This window comes from Corylus avellana, chromosome 1 (assembly GCF_965113065.1).
Source record: "Corylus avellana chromosome 1, dhCorAvel1.hap1.2, whole genome shotgun sequence".
Lineage (NCBI taxonomy): Eukaryota > Viridiplantae > Streptophyta > Magnoliopsida > Fagales > Betulaceae > Corylus > Corylus avellana.
Genome location: NC_142490.1, coordinates 4384277 through 4399782, shown reverse-complemented (window position 1 = coordinate 4399782; position 15506 = coordinate 4384277). Strand labels below are relative to the sequence as shown.

The 15506-nt window shown below is 33.9% G+C and overlaps 2 protein-coding genes across 5 annotated transcripts; one reads left to right on the top strand and one right to left on the bottom strand.

The window, feature by feature from the left end:
* Positions 1-1308: 1308 nt before the first annotated feature.
* On the bottom strand, positions 1309-7215 carry LOC132170595 (serine/arginine-rich splicing factor SR30). Of its 4 annotated transcripts, XR_009438977.2 has the most exons (15): positions 7110-7190; positions 6556-6649; positions 5765-5830; positions 5549-5623; positions 5301-5409; positions 5180-5226; positions 4996-5053; positions 4328-4377; positions 4109-4165; positions 3879-4027; positions 3714-3767; positions 2452-2540; positions 2095-2355; positions 1890-1923; positions 1694-1748 (listed from the first exon to the last, which is right to left on the bottom strand). XR_009438977.2 is itself a non-coding variant. In XM_059581623.2 (14 exons), the coding sequence occupies exons 2-14, from the start codon at positions 6640-6642 to the stop codon at positions 1509-1511; spliced, it is 906 nt and encodes a 301-aa protein (XP_059437606.2). In that variant the 5' UTR covers positions 6643-6649; positions 7110-7215; the 3' UTR covers positions 1309-1508. The 4 variants fall into 4 exon arrangements, 1 of the variants encoding a protein (XP_059437606.2); XM_059581623.2 differs by lacking the exons at positions 2095-2355; positions 2452-2540 and adding an exon at positions 1309-1556 and having other exon boundaries at positions 1677-1748; positions 7110-7215; XR_009438976.2 differs by having other exon boundaries at positions 1684-1748; positions 1890-2355.
* A 2616-nt stretch (positions 7216-9831) lies between these two features.
* LOC132171680 (Hypoxia-responsive family protein) lies at positions 9832-13221 on the top strand. Its single transcript, XM_059583053.2, has 3 exons — positions 9832-10026; positions 10291-10381; positions 12697-13221. Exons 1-3 carry the CDS (start codon positions 9957-9959, stop codon positions 12830-12832), a joined length of 297 nt encoding a protein of 98 aa, XP_059439036.1. The 5' UTR covers positions 9832-9956; the 3' UTR covers positions 12833-13221.
* The last annotated feature ends 2285 nt before the right edge of the window (positions 13222-15506 follow it).

Below are 15506 nucleotides of genomic sequence, written 5' to 3'. Positions count from 1 at the left end.
ATCTTCTCAGCTGATTCCTAAAGCCAGCAAAGAATTGAACAGGTTCTAGATTGTTTCACGTCCAAGTCTGGCGGAAGAAGTTGGGTGTCTTTCAGTTCCCTTACCCTCATGAAGCTGAAAATTATTTCGTCTAGGTTGTAGGGTTTTATCTTTGGGCCTCCCTCCTCTGGGTGCTGTTCAAGGCTAGATCTATTTAGAATACAATTATTGAGAAAATTGAGAAAATATTACAAAGAGTGATATGATAGAGGTAAGTGGAATTTTAGTTTTTCAAATGTTTGGAGTAGAGTAGGTCATGCCCAGACGGGGTGAAACTCTTGGCGTGTTGGAAAGGAAGGTTTAGTTGGAATGGCTTTAAAATTATTTGGAATGTAATCCCTAATGTCCAATGTAATGCATTTTGACAGACAAATATTTGAAGGAATAAGATCTTCTCCAGTCCATTTTGGACTAGAGAATATTCAGCTCATGAAGAAATCTTAGAGTCACAAATGAAACATTTGTCCACTAATAAAAAAATAATAATAAAATATTTTTTCATATTAAGAAATATATATAAAATAAAATAATAATAAAATAAGGGGTGGTGGGGTAGCGGGGTGGCTGGACCACCCGAATTGGTGTTGGGGTGGCCGAAGCCACCCCAGCCCTCAATTTGGGTGGTTCGGCCACTCCAACCACTCTTTATTATTTTATTAAAATAAAATAATATTTTATTATTATTTTTTTGTTAGTGAACAAGTGTCTCATTTGTGGCTCTAAAATTTCTTCTTAAAAATCTTAACCATAAACTGAATATTCTCCAATTCAAAATGGACTAGAGAAAATTCTATTCCATGCTTGAAGTTTTGATAATTGCAAGAAAACAAGCTCGAACTTTGTAGATCTTTGTGCTCATCTTGTTCTTGATTTTGCCTAATGTTTTTTTATTATACACTTTGTGTACATGAATTGCACCACCAGCACTCTTAATAAATTTGCTCTACTTGCATAAATAATAATTAAAAAAAATATGTTCTTCACACACCCCCTTCCTCATTGTACACCCCTTGCTGTCTAAAACCGATTAGGCTCTATTTATTTGCCTCTCCAATCACCTCGGTAACCAAACATTTAGTTCAATACTTTGGAAGTACAGAGAAGCTCTGCCTCTCGCTTGAGTAACCCAGACTGATCGACCAACCCGCTTACTGATTGGCCCTGTAGAGACCGATGTAGTTCAGCATTGAACCAAGACTTTAATGATTGGCTCAGGAGGACGATAAATAGTCATGAAGGGTTACCAACAAGCACCAAACCACAACAAAATAAAAACAAAGACCGCGCCAGCACATTTTGGTGAAAATGTGCAGTTTATCTGTAGTAATTATTCGCTCCAGAAACATCAATACAAGACCGTTCAACAGATATCCAAATCAAGAATGTATATGTAGCCATCTCTAGTAATATTTAGGTGTCCCAGTGTCCACCAAGAACATCTTACAAAATAGTACTAAAAAAAGTTAAGCTCAATAGCGATCCCTGGAGTCAACAGACCGGCTTCGTTCGGATCTTACCTGTGAACCACAACCATAAAACCAATAAAACCACCATCAGAAAGGAAGAGAAAGAAAAACAAAGAGAGAAGCAATCAATACAAAAATAATCATTAGCAAACAACAGGAGAATAATCATACAGAAGGTGAACGGGATTGTGATAGGCTTGTAATGCTCCTGCTGGGACTTCGACGACTTTTATGGCGAGGAGGCTGCATCATGAAAAACACAACACACAAACAGGAATATCAGTAGCCAACCACGGCCTCAGTCCATGTATGCAAGATATTGCACCCAGCTCCTCATTTTCTAACTCCTTTTTTCTTTTTCCAAAATTAAAAGCCTTTACTTACCGAAGTAACTGGAGATCTGGATCTTGATCGAGATCTGCAAGAAGTCCACAAACAACCCAATTCAATATCCAGAACAATCCTTCAAAACTTTGATGCAAAAGCCTCAATGCCAGTTCCATTTAGAGTTACCACAACCAAAGGAAGAAAACGAAGAAATGAAATGTACCCCAAGTCTTTAGCAGCAACCAACATTAAAAGTACTAACCCAATTTTCTCATGATCACGGCAGCACATTACAACTCAAATGGACTGATAAAGAAAAAAACAAATACAGCGCCATAATGTAAAATCCTAGTTGAAAGGAGAATGACATCCACCCCAGATTCCCAACCACAAGTTATAATAATGTTGAGAAGAAGTTTTGAATCATCTACACCGTGGGATTGTTGTGAGTGGTACCAATAGCACTCAGTTCACAGGAAATCCAGCTTTTAAATTGCAACTCATCCGTCTACAATGATCCAGTCTAGCACACATTGGCAGACCATGCATATAATTTATTAGAACCGCTATTGTAGCATTAAGGTTTTTCCAGAGGTGCTCATCAACAAAACATCATTACCTCAACAACCAAAAGAGTTGCAGGCGTCAGAGTACCACATGCCATCAAGTTCCTAACATGCAGTCCCCAGGTCGCCGCAAAGTCCAGATCTAGCAAACACACAAGTCAACCCTCATAAACAAAGTATGATACTAACCAATCTTGTAAGCCCTTTCTTTAAGTGCCCACTTCCATCTTTGAAAATAAAAGAAAAGCGTAGTATAACTTTATAGAATCTCCAAAGGTTACATCGTCTCAGAACGACGATTTTGCATAACTGTTGAAAAACACTACTAAAAATATAAATTTCAAATTTTATGGTTTAAGTAAGGTTAAGATAAAAGAACAAAATTAACCAATTAGCGTGTGAAAGATAGTTCTGGCTTTTATTTCACAATAATGAAAAAACATAGCCAGTATGACGTTCATATTCTTGTTCTATTTTCATTTACAAAATATTAAAAAATAATAACAAAAGAGGGGGGCGGCAGAGACAGATCTATGGGGGGGGGGGGGGGGGGGGGGGGGGGTTAGGAGTGGCCCTGGTCCCCTCCAAATTACAAGAAAAAAAAAATTTAAGACAAAAAAAAAAAAATTTGGCCCTTGATCCCTCCCCAAATTGAAAGCTGGATCCGTCCCCTGGGGGGCGGCAAAGACCCTTGTTGCATAAAGAAATAGCAGCAAGTAAAAATAAAACAAGTGTAAGGCCAGAGAGAGGAGTGCTTGCCAGCCAAACTACAGCAGTGTAAAGAGCAAAAAAAGGTTACCCAAAGATTGAGCAAGTCCACAGTGCTTAACTGCTTATTGCTATCCATTACATTATAAGCCTTAGCTGAAAAATCAGCTAAATTAATACTCAGTGGGCAAGCAAAATTCTAGCTAAAACATCAGCCAAATGGATACTCAGTGGGCAAAGTAAATTTTATAGGTGTTAATCAAATCTTCCTACTTGACTCAGCCAAACAGAGAGAAATCTAGGAAGTTGTCAACGGAATAACCACCGAAATTTCAAGGGAAAAGAACGTGCCCACCTAAGAAATAAGTCCAGCCAACCCCAATCAGTTGCACTAAAGCCTAGTCAAGATGAGCTAAGAAGTAACTCCACATAAAGAAAAAAAAAAAACACATCCACATAATAATTCATTTAAAAATCAATAAAAATTAGATCGCATTTTTATGCATAAACCTTAGGCATAAAAATCAAGAAGCATTTGACTAAACAAAATAGAAATTGGAGTGCAAACCACAAGAAAGTCCCTGAGGAGAAGACAAACAAAACAAACCTCGAATGAGATACTGATGGAGATCGTTGTGAATATTTTCTCTTTGGAGATATACTGCAAGCAATACATTCCAAGCCAATTTGTATTATTACTAAAAACTCATTTCAAATCTTAATTTGCGAAAATTATCAAAGTTCACTACTTAAGAAAAAAAAATTGGTTAACCTTCTGCTCCTGCCACTATAGCTACTGCTGTGACTTGGGCTTCTCGACATAAAATCACTACTAGGGCTTTTTGAATAGCTCCGTCTGGAATCACGGCTGCGACTTCTAGAGTAGCTCCTTCTTGAATCATTTGAATCATACTCCCTCACCTAGACAAAGCAAATAGAGAAGTAAAGGCAAAATGGGTCGAGAAAACCAGAATTCAACACATCAAGCACATTGTGACATACTCGTATGTAAGACCGCGAAAAAGCATTCCGAAATGCAGTATCATCGAGTTTTTTGATCTACAGGGCAAGACAAGAAAAGACCTTACAAAGAGAACAATGACATTGTTTTGTAAATAAGATTGTCAAACACAAACCAAGTTATACTCCCACAGTGAAACACTGAACAGTGTAAACAAAAAATGTCTCTAGGAATACTAATAGTTAAGTATAGGAACTTACAGCATACTTCATGTCATCATAGTGTGCATAATCCACAATTCCTGCCATGCCTACAAAAAAAGTAGAAAAAATAATAATAATTTGAACCAATAAATTAAAGAATTTTCCATTCCAGTCAAGGAAGTACATATCCAAACTGAAAATAGACAAATTAGATAGACTTTTTCTTTATCAACATGACATGCTACACAGTCATAACTACACCAAACTCATTATGGACACAGGTATGTTCTGACAGACATCTGTAACTCTAAAAGAGAAAAGGGACTTTTACATTTGAGTTTAAAAATAAATACTTATAGTAATTCATTCCAGTGGAGAATAAAAACTTAGCAATGATTGTAAAGCAATCAATGAGAAATTATTATTGTACGAACCTGTTTGCTGAACATTTTCCAAGTTGCATATCTCTTGGATGAATGGATGGTTTAGAAGGCAGTGCTCATGTCTAATTACCATTGACAATTAATCACCACAATTTGCTACATATAGAACATTGAGCTCATTTTTTAAGGTTGAACTTCTAAACTTTCATGTTGCTGAGAACATAACTGATCACAAATATCTAAAACATAAGATCATACTTCAACGGTCCAGTTATTGGATCTGTTGTTCATACCCTTATATGAGGAATAAAATAAAAGGACATAACTGTTGATCTAACTTACCACCACGATCACGGAATACTTGAGAGAAAAGGACATCACCAGCTTGACGCATATAATCCTAATTATTCAATATACAAATCATTAGATATTCAGTAAACCAACTAGTTGAATAAATTTAGAAATTCAGAATTGCAATGATCTTGGATACATACAAACATACATGACTAAATAGGTTCATGCTTACCTTTAGGTCTTGCCATGAAGCAGAAGGAGGTAATCCAGTGACCAAAACTGCGGGAATATTAATTCAATACCGCACTGCATACACATTTTATGACTAAAATCATATAGAAGGCAACACATACCACGATAATCAGAATGCCTCGGAATACCACGGCTACTGCCACCACCACTATAACTGCTATAGCGATCCACTGATGATGAAATTCCTCGCCCGCCATGTGCAAGTTCAACCTTTAAGGGCAGATATATATATATATATATATATATATATATATATATATATATATATATATATCAGCAACAAAGATATAAAAATAAAAGCAATTACACAGAGGTGTTAGTAAAAGTAAATAGGCGAAGAGTCACCAACCCGCAAACGACAACCATCAAAGTTATACCCATCCCGGTGAGAAATTGCATCTTCAGCATCACGTGGGTCTTCAAACTGCAAGAGTGACAAATTTTAAAGAACTGTATGAGCCAAAAGAAAATGGCCAAACAAAAAAAGAAGAAGGCAAATTCATACTGATAATTGAATACATACTCATATTTATAAATATCAGAAGTTTGTACAATTAGAACTCACCTCAATAAAAGCATAACCTGGGGGTCTTGGTGGGAGCTTCAGATCAATGTCAACAATAGGCCCATACTGTATTTAGATATCAAAGATGCAAAAAGGAATCAGCAGCAAATATCTTAATACATCTACAAGATCAATTTCAATGATCATAAACCCTTCCTTCAATTGGCTTATCCAGAGAAATATTGATATCTGATACAAAGACTCCCTCCTATCAAATCCAATAACATTATATAGTTGTCTCAATACTAATTTAAAATATTCATGCCTGTAGCAATTCTATGTCAATGCCAATCTCAGTACCAATCTTTTTCCCCCCTTTAATCCAACAATGGTCATTTTTTAAGATATTTTCTTGGAATCGTAAGCTGACATTCATCTGAATCAACTGGTAATTTTAACTTACTTTTCGTTAAGGAATGACTGAATATTCTATATTTCTACATTTCACCAAAACAAACAATGTCTTCATGCAACCAGCTGAATCAACCTACAGAAGGTACGCCAACAACCAACACATATTTTCATATTTGCCCCAACAATACGCTTATAGCAACTCATTCACTGCACCAAATCCCACGGAAAATCAATCTGTTTTTCTTTATATGTGACAAATTTTACTAAGAAAATTAAAAGGGGAAAAAAAAAATCCACTTCTATTAAAACTATCCAATCTGTCAAAACTAAATAGTTTTCTCACTAAGAGCCGAAAAAAGGACCCAAATAAACTATTTCCTAAAAGCACGCCAAGTATAATTTCAATGGAGAAGTGAGTGTCAAATATAAAATAATACCTTATAAAACAGATCTTCTACTTCTTTCATACGAGTATCACCAGGGAGATTTCCAACATAGATGGTACGGCTTGAGCGGCTACTCATTTTTCCCCTAAAAAACACAATATATATATATAAGCACATAGACCAACAAACAAACAAACAAACAAAAGCAATCAAATGATTTAAATAAGTACACAAACGTTTTGCAGCAAACAATATCATTGACAATATCAGCCATCAATTTACTAACTGAACTTAAATCAACTCCAACAAGAACAATCTAATTAAAAAATAAAAATTACCCTTAAAAAAATGAACTGCAATCTTTTATTTTGTTTTCATAATTACCCATAACAAAGCTTAATTGATAAAACTGATCCAAAGCCAAACGCAAATACAAGTACAGCAATAGAAATAAAATAAATAAATATAAAAAATACTAAATTAAATCGCAAATAAATCTAAACGCGTAATTCTCTGTCCCAATGATTGATATCCAGGGTATGAAACTGGAAAATTAAACGAAAAAATCAAGAGGTAATTATTATATTGTTAAAAAAAAAATATACCTTTCAAGAGAGACAGGAGGAAGTTGAGAAATGGGGGTCTGGTGTGGAAGATTTGGGAGCTTCTGGAAGACACAGGTATACGGGAAGGACGGACTGGGCGTGGTGCAGTAGGGATTCGGTTTTATAGTGCGGGTTAGAGATATATGAACCGTCCGATCTAGAAGATCAACGTGCCATGTGAAGTACGAGAATACTTGAGCAGTGTAAGTCACTCTGAAATGTACCAAATTGCCCTTACGTGACCAACCATTATTTGCCTCTCTTGGACTTCTATTTTTTTATTTTTTCAAGGGAAAAAAGAGGAGTGAATTACAAAAAGAGGTCTCTCCCTCTTAATGGGAGAAAATAAAAGGTAAATAAAAGAAAACGCTTCTAAATACATTGTGAGATGATGCTCATTTAGCAATTGAGTGTGTTATCGAATTATTGCTCATTTAGCAATCGAATATGCTCTCATATTATCACATCTTAAGGGTATGTTTGTTATGATTGAGATTCGTGTTGCATTAGTATGAGTGTTAAATGAGTTAAGCTATTTTTAAACTCGGCTCGACTCAGTCCAGTTATACTCGATTTGATCTCAATTCAAATAAAAAATTAGTTGTTCGTGAAGACAAAAATCTACTCGAATATAAAATGATACATACTCGTATAAAACTCGGTTTAGTTTAGATAAGGCTCATGAGTTCGGCTCAGCTCATATAAGTTCAACTCAACTCATTCAGTATGAGTTGAGCGCGCTCATGTGGGTGGTTCAACCACCCCTACATTGATTAGAGGAAATAGTTAAACCACCTCAAAAACTATGGGTTAATTCAACTATCTCTTTAACCAAATTGATGGTTGCCAATAGGGGTGTCAAGGCGGTTAGTATATTTCACTAACCGCAACTGCTAACTGCCAGTTAGCAGTTAGTGAAATAGATAACCGTCCGCTAACCGTTTTTTAAAAAATTTGGCATTTTTGGGCTTTTCGGGCCTTTTTGAGGTTTTTTTTTTTTTTTTTTTTAGTGTCTTCTTGGGCCCAATTGCTATAAAAAGAGCCCATATTGAAAAATAAAAAATATTTGACCCAAAATTTACATTTACTTCTACTTTAAAAAAATTCCTTAAATATTAAATCATAACCGATTAACTTTTTTTTTCTTTTTTCTTTTTTTTTTTTAAAAAAAACATATATAAAAAAAAAATCAACACAACATATAAAAAAAAAGTTCAGAATCCAGACAACTGTCACAACATATAATGATAATACATTAATACTTAAATTGTGTTTATAAGTAACACTTGGTCATTGTTTAATTCAATGTCAATTACTTAATTTGATATTATACAAATCATATCATCATTATACATTAATAATATGGTTCACTTGAAATATTTAATAAAGTATTTGAATTGTCATTGAATTATATGATTAAGTATTGATATTATACATTTATATTATTTGTATGCATATGTAGACTTATATAGACTTATAACATATATAAACTTATAAGTTTATAACATACATTAGAAATAAGCCTCTAGATATTTAATTGTTGTAATAGTATGAATTTATATACTTATGAGTTATGTCATATTATATATGTATAATTTGTTATTATATAATCAAATGATTTAATGATCAATTGATCATGTGATATAATTATATAAATTATAGTGATAATATATTAATACTCAAATTGTGATTTAATTATTTTTTAAAAAATTATGATTTAATGATCAAGTGATTATATGATATAATCATATAAATTATAGTGATAATATATTAATACTCAAATTGTGATTTAATTATTTTTTAAAAAAATTGTGATTTAATGATCAAGTGATTATGTTATATGTATAAATATTTTTATAATTATAATTATAAAAATATATTACATAAAAAGGCGGTTAGTGGTTACGGTTAGTAAACCCAATAACCGCTAAGTGGTTATAGCGGTTAGGCGGTTAGCGGTTAATACGGTTAGCGGTTAATGGTTATAGCAGTTAGCAGTTAGCAAAAACCGCCCGCATTGACACCCCGCCAAATCACTTTTATGACCTTGATGGTGGCCAAACCGCCACCAAGGCTTGAAAGTTGCTTAGCCACTCCCCTCTTGCCAATTGTGGGGTGGTTGGACCTAAATGGTAACTTGCCTCTTGGTCTTCTCTAAGAAAACTGTTAGGGCGCCAAATAAATAAACTTAAAAAAAATTTTAAATTAACATGGCAGACTGTGAGTGGTAAACAAGGGAGAGAGAATTGTATTTTTTTAATTTAAAAACCCTTGTTACGTCAATTTAATTTTTAAAAAAATTTATTTATTTGGCTCTCTAACACTTCTTCTCCCCCAAAATACTTATTTCATGATTTTTTAAAAAGTTATTTTTAGGAGTGCGTTTGATAAAACTTTTTTTTTTGTTTTTTTTGGTTATTTATTTATTTATTTATTTTTTTTTGGGGTAAAAATAACCAATATGGAATTTCCAGCTTTCGTTTTGGGGTCTCTTCTTTGGACGCCACGGTCGCAGACAGGCAAGAATTGTATGTATAACAAAATTGCATTTAGTCCGCGCCAACCAACTTTGAATGTGCAAACAAGCGACTATGATTAACTCAGAGGCTAGATATATAGTAAGTGGGGACTATGATTCCACGTGTCTTGATGCTATTAATTAGCATAAAATAGGTTGTAGATTCTATTACACAGCGTACAACTTACCCAACGTTCACGAGTTCTAGCCCACGGTTTCGCTGGTTTACAATTTCGCTTCTTCCTCTCTCTCATATTTATACACAAATTCATAGGAAACCAAACCATTGCTTTTTTTCTCTCTGAAATTTGTCTGTCTTTCTCTCGGGTATGGCGGAATCTAAGAGCAAAGGAGAATCTATGAGGGAATGGATTGTCGAGCACAAGCTTCGTGCTGTTGGTATTTTTTTTATTTTTTTCCATTTTCTACGGTTTAGTCTTGTTATCTTGATCTTTGATGTGCTTTTTAAGTTTTCTGAAATTTTTTAATCTGGGTTTTTGTTTATGGTTTATATCTCTTCGATTCTGAAACACAAACATCTAATTTTTTTTTCCCGGCTTTTATTTTTGGGATTTGTTTGATGTTGGAGAAGGTTGTCTTGGCTTTGATTGATACACTAAATAGTTTTTGATTTGGTTTTGTCATTTGTTTACATTGGAAAAGGGTGTCTGTGGCTTAGCGGAATAGCGGGTTCGATTGCGTACAATTGGTCTCAACCAAATATGAAAACCAGTGTCAAGATCATTCACGCTAGGTAAGTTTTGCGGCGTTCATTTCTTGTTCAGATTCCTTTTCTTTTTTTTTAAGATTCGTTGGTTTGTAATTTATTGTTTGATTGCATGCTAAGATATGCTTGTTCTTGTGTGTACCTGGGATATAGCTACTACGTGTAGCTAGGTTTAAGTTTATGTTTTAACTGGATAGTGATAGAAAAAATCCCCTTTGCGTGGTTAATGAAGAAGTGCGAGGAATACAAATTGAAGCTTTACATTTTCCTATTGTGTCTTATTTAAGGAAAGAGCAAACCAACTCAGGAAAATAATTGGAGAATACTTGATTGGGTTGATAATTTTAACGGAAAAATTATTAACTCTATTTTTATTTCACTTTCCCTGGCTTCTCTGCAATAGTAATGAGAAACTAGTGAAATTCGGCCTTACAGTATTGCCTGTTTGGCATTTTATGGAGACAAACTTTGCTTTTGTTTCTGGATGGTGTGATGGTGCTAGAAGGAAAAGAAAGACCAGGTTAATTGTAGTTCTGAAATGTGTTTCCTGTTTTTGGTTCAATTTTGAAAAGCCTACTCTAACTTTGTCTGCTTGATGCAAATCCTGTTATAGCATTCATCTCGGTTGAGGCCATTTCTTAAGAGTTGCTAGGCATTGTGCCTTCTCTCATGCTGTAAACAATTCTTTTGTTGGTTTCTCCCAATTTTTAGCCCCTATTAATTTCTTTGCTTCTGTGGGGTTGCCATAACTCATGGATTAGTTTTGACGTTATTCTAATATGTACTTGGTAGGAGTGTCTGAATCAAATTAGTGGGATTTTCTTTTTCATGAGCAAATCAGACCAAATTATGATAATTAGGGGAGAAACAATATGGTAAATTTCATAGGATCACCTCCCATCGCAAGGTATACCAAGATGTGAGTGCAAAAATTTTGTAGGAGAATGAAAGTTTTGGACTCTTCAAGATTGTATAGTCTGAAAAATGAAACACTTTTAGGATACAGTGAAAAGTGAAAATCTTTTAAACGTTAGATTGTAATTATGAAGGGAACCTTCTCTTCCCACCCTGTTATAGCATTCAGCTCAATTGAGGCCATTTCTTGGAGTTGTTTTGCACTGTGCCTTCTTTCATGCTGTAAACAATTCCTTTGTTGGTCTTCCTCATTGTTTTGGCCCCTATTAATATTTTTGCTTCTCTGGCATTGCCATACCTTGGAACTCTTGGATTAGTTTTGATGTTTTTTTGAATGTGTATTTGGTAGGAGTGGCTGAATCAAATTAGTGGGCTTTTCTGTTTCATAAGTAAATCAGACCAAATTATGATAATTAGGGCACAAAGAATATGGTAGATTTCATTGGATCATCTCCCACCCCAAGGTTTTCCTAGATGTTTGAGTGCAAAAATTTTGTAAAAGAATGAAAGCTTCTCTTTGAGATTATATAGTGTCTGAAAATTGAAATACGTTTAGGATACACTAAAAAGTGAAAATCTCTAAAACCTTAAATTGTAATTAAGAAGGGAACCTTCTCTCTACTCCGTGTACTAAATGTTCTCTTTCTTTTTCTTTCAGTAGAATTCTAATAAAAAAAGGTTAAAAATATTTTGGCTTACCACTTTGTTAATGGTTATGGAACTTATTGAGCATGGTATGATGTGAACCAAGCATCAATTACAGGGATTTGAATTTTATGAAAAGCACTATTTACCACTTATATTACCCTTTTGGCTTAATTTCTAGACAATCCTCATTTCTAAATTACTCATATGTCCGTATGCTTTCCAGTTTTTCTATAGGTTAATGTTAGTTGGCATGAATTGATCCTTTAGATGCAGAAATTGCATTGTAAACTTTATGGTTGTTTAGTTTGCACTGCAAGGAAAGGGATGCTAGAATGATATCTATCCGTCCATTCCAGAAAACCTTCTATAAGGTTGTCATGAAGATAGTGGCACAAGATTCTCACTATTTTTTTTTTAGTAGGATTTATAAAGTTGGGTATCATCCCTTCTCATTTAAAAAAAATAAAACTAATGAGTAATGTGAGAATAAAAGAACCTTAATTTTTAAGCAAAATCTACTCCCTTTTGTTTTTATGTCAAAGAGTCTCTTGCAGTGATTTCCTAGGTAGTGAAGCATTAAAATGCCCATTGCCAGACCTTCTTCTTGGAACCTGTTTTCTAATGTGCACCTAGAATGCTTTTAAAAATCTGTTTTCCTTTCATGTCTTATATCCTAGCAAAAACCTGATTATTTTTTCCCCCTACTTTTATTGCCTCTTAATACATTCCATCTGGGGCCTTTTGGCTAACTTTTTTCTCCCCTTAATTTAATTTCACAGGTTACATGCACAGGCTCTTACGCTGGCTGCATTAGCTGGTGCTGCAGCTGTTGAATGGTATGACCACAGATCAGGAGCAAAGGCTGATCGATATGCAAAGTTCTTTCCACCTGATGCTTACTCACATAAGGATTAAGTGAACTTCCCATATAACCTGCACCGAGTAAAATCTGCTTGGATATGACTAATGGAGGATAATAAAGTTACTTGTTTCCATCACATTTTTAGCAGTGGTATTGAGGTGTTTGGTACGATATTATTGTAGCTCGCAAGTAGCCAGTTTCGTGATAAAATTTGGCATCAAATTTTGAGAAAACTGTGATTTCTTTGTATAGGGCAATATATGATACATTTGGTGGAATTAGGAAATCCATTTATTGGTGATTTTGTTTTGGTCACCCTCCCTTCGTGGGGAATGCATCTAGCTGAATGTGAGTTTGTGGCTATATCTTGGCCATCCATTGTTTGTATATGGTCAAAAGCTTACTGATATTCAGTTTATATGATATCCCAAGTGTTCTAATATGCTTCACAGGAGTCAAATCTGCAAAACCATTTTACCTTGTTTAAATCAGCTTTTAGTTGTTATTAACTTCATTTTACCTTGTTCTCATTTGGAGCTTTCCTTTTTTGTTTTCTGCTGCCTTTGGCTTTGTGATGCTGCTGCTTGTTTAAACTGATGCGGTTTTGACAATTTTGTTGCTTAAATTAGAGATCTTGAATTATTTCTACTCTTGGATTGGTAATATAGAAAGTCTTATTCCATGTTTGTTTGATTTGGTTTTCTGTCTCTGGGAACTTCTTAGTTTCAAAGTTCTGCCTGCTTCTTTTGCTTGCTTTAATGCACACTTGATCAATATCTCGTGGAATTATTTATGAAATGTAATCTCATATTACAGTTCAAAGTGTCGTACTTAATCCACGTGATCTGTAATCAATATTGCAGCCTTCCACCGACTCTTAAATTCCTTGTACAATCTAGGCTGCACCCTGCTCGGCTGATCTACTATTTACCAACCCTCTTCAAACATAAATGTGGAGTTTCTTTTTTAAATTGCAATTTAGTTCTATTCTAATAAATTCAAAAAAAGTTCTAATTCTTTTTTAGTCTACTAGAGAAATAATTCTTAAAAGAGAATACTGAAATAAGGATAGGAAAAATATAAAAAAGTCTCATGAATTAACAGTTATTTTTGAAATAGTTTCATGAAGTTTAAAGTGTGCTAAACTGATCCATCAAAGTATCAAATTACTAAAATGTGTCAAAAATGCTATTTTTTATTTTATTTTTTATTGTAGTCTTATAATATCTTTATTCTCTTAAAAATTGAAATAAAAAATTAATAATAATAATAAAAAAAATAAAAAATAAAGTGACACGTTTCATCATTTTATATTGTGTTGACGTGACATCTAACAAATCAAATGTTTTAACGGAATTTGACTCTAGAGACTATTTTTTATTTTTTTTTGCATATATTAGTGACCTGTGAGTTTACTTTCATACGACATTGAACGATTTGTAATTTATGCCAATCATAGGGTTTGATTTTGAATTTATCCATATTTTGTATATCGTACAAGCAATTTGTAATTTAGACAAATTACAATAACTAATTTTTTATTTATAAGAAAAAAAAAAGGAGGTGTGGGGGAAATCAAAAACTTGATGGTGATTGAAATCAATCAATCAAAAACAAAAGATAAGAAATAAAAAATTGAAATCCATGATTGAAATCCATGTTAGCTCTGATACCATATAAAAGCTCATAATAATTTAAAGAAATGAATGAAAGAGAGAGGAAAGAGAGGAAAGTGAGAAAAATACATTAATGTGATATATGATTTAAGTACATAGCTCTACTTATAGAACTTTACATGTGATTTAAAATATTTCATAATACAAACATAACTCTTAAATTATGGTTAACAAATATCATTTAAATCTCTTGATTTAAAGGATATAAATAAACATTTATCACAAGGATTTATATCCTTGCTTTGCAAGGTGCCTGCCTACCATTCTCCCTAACTCCTCAGCTTCCCATTGCCGCCAAAAGCACTCCATTTCGCCCACCACGTGCTAGCGCATGACACCCACGCACCTGCGCGTGGATCTTACTCTCCGAAGCTTGCATTCCATGCACCGACTAGTACTCTCTGTCTCTTGCACCCCGACCGCTGTTACTGCTTGCTAGTTGTTTTGTTATGTTTCTATATTTCTTTTGTATTTCTATTGTTTATTGTTGTTTTAAATAAGGGTTTGTCTTTTTCCTAGATCTGCTTTCAGCAATGACCTATGGATTGAAGGTTTAGTCATTTTCTAAGAGCTTATTTACATGAATCCTTAAGAGTAACGATATTGAATTTTCAGTCCGTCTTTTGTTTTCTTTTGGTTCTTTACTAGGAGTAAAACATTAATCAATGATGAAGGAGTTATCATACATATGGAATAATTGGCACTATGGTAGAGGCAACAAAGGAGATTGCGTTTGAAAATGCACTAGTAGCGAAGATAAAAAAGTCAGGAAATCAATGACTAGGTAGCGGCTAGAGACGTGATTTCCTAGAATATACTATCAATCTAAAAACTGATTGGGATGGTGACATTTAGAGATTTTGCCCTGTAATAGCCCAAGATGCTATTATGTGTGTCATAGTCATAAATAGCGTTTGGGTTGTAGAGATTCCAAATTGTATTTTTGGCATTGTACTGAGGGAGCAATCTACCTTATTTGATTGTTATACCAATGAAAAGATAACTCGTTACAAAAAAAAAAAAAAAACATCCACACGTTAAAGTCTTATAG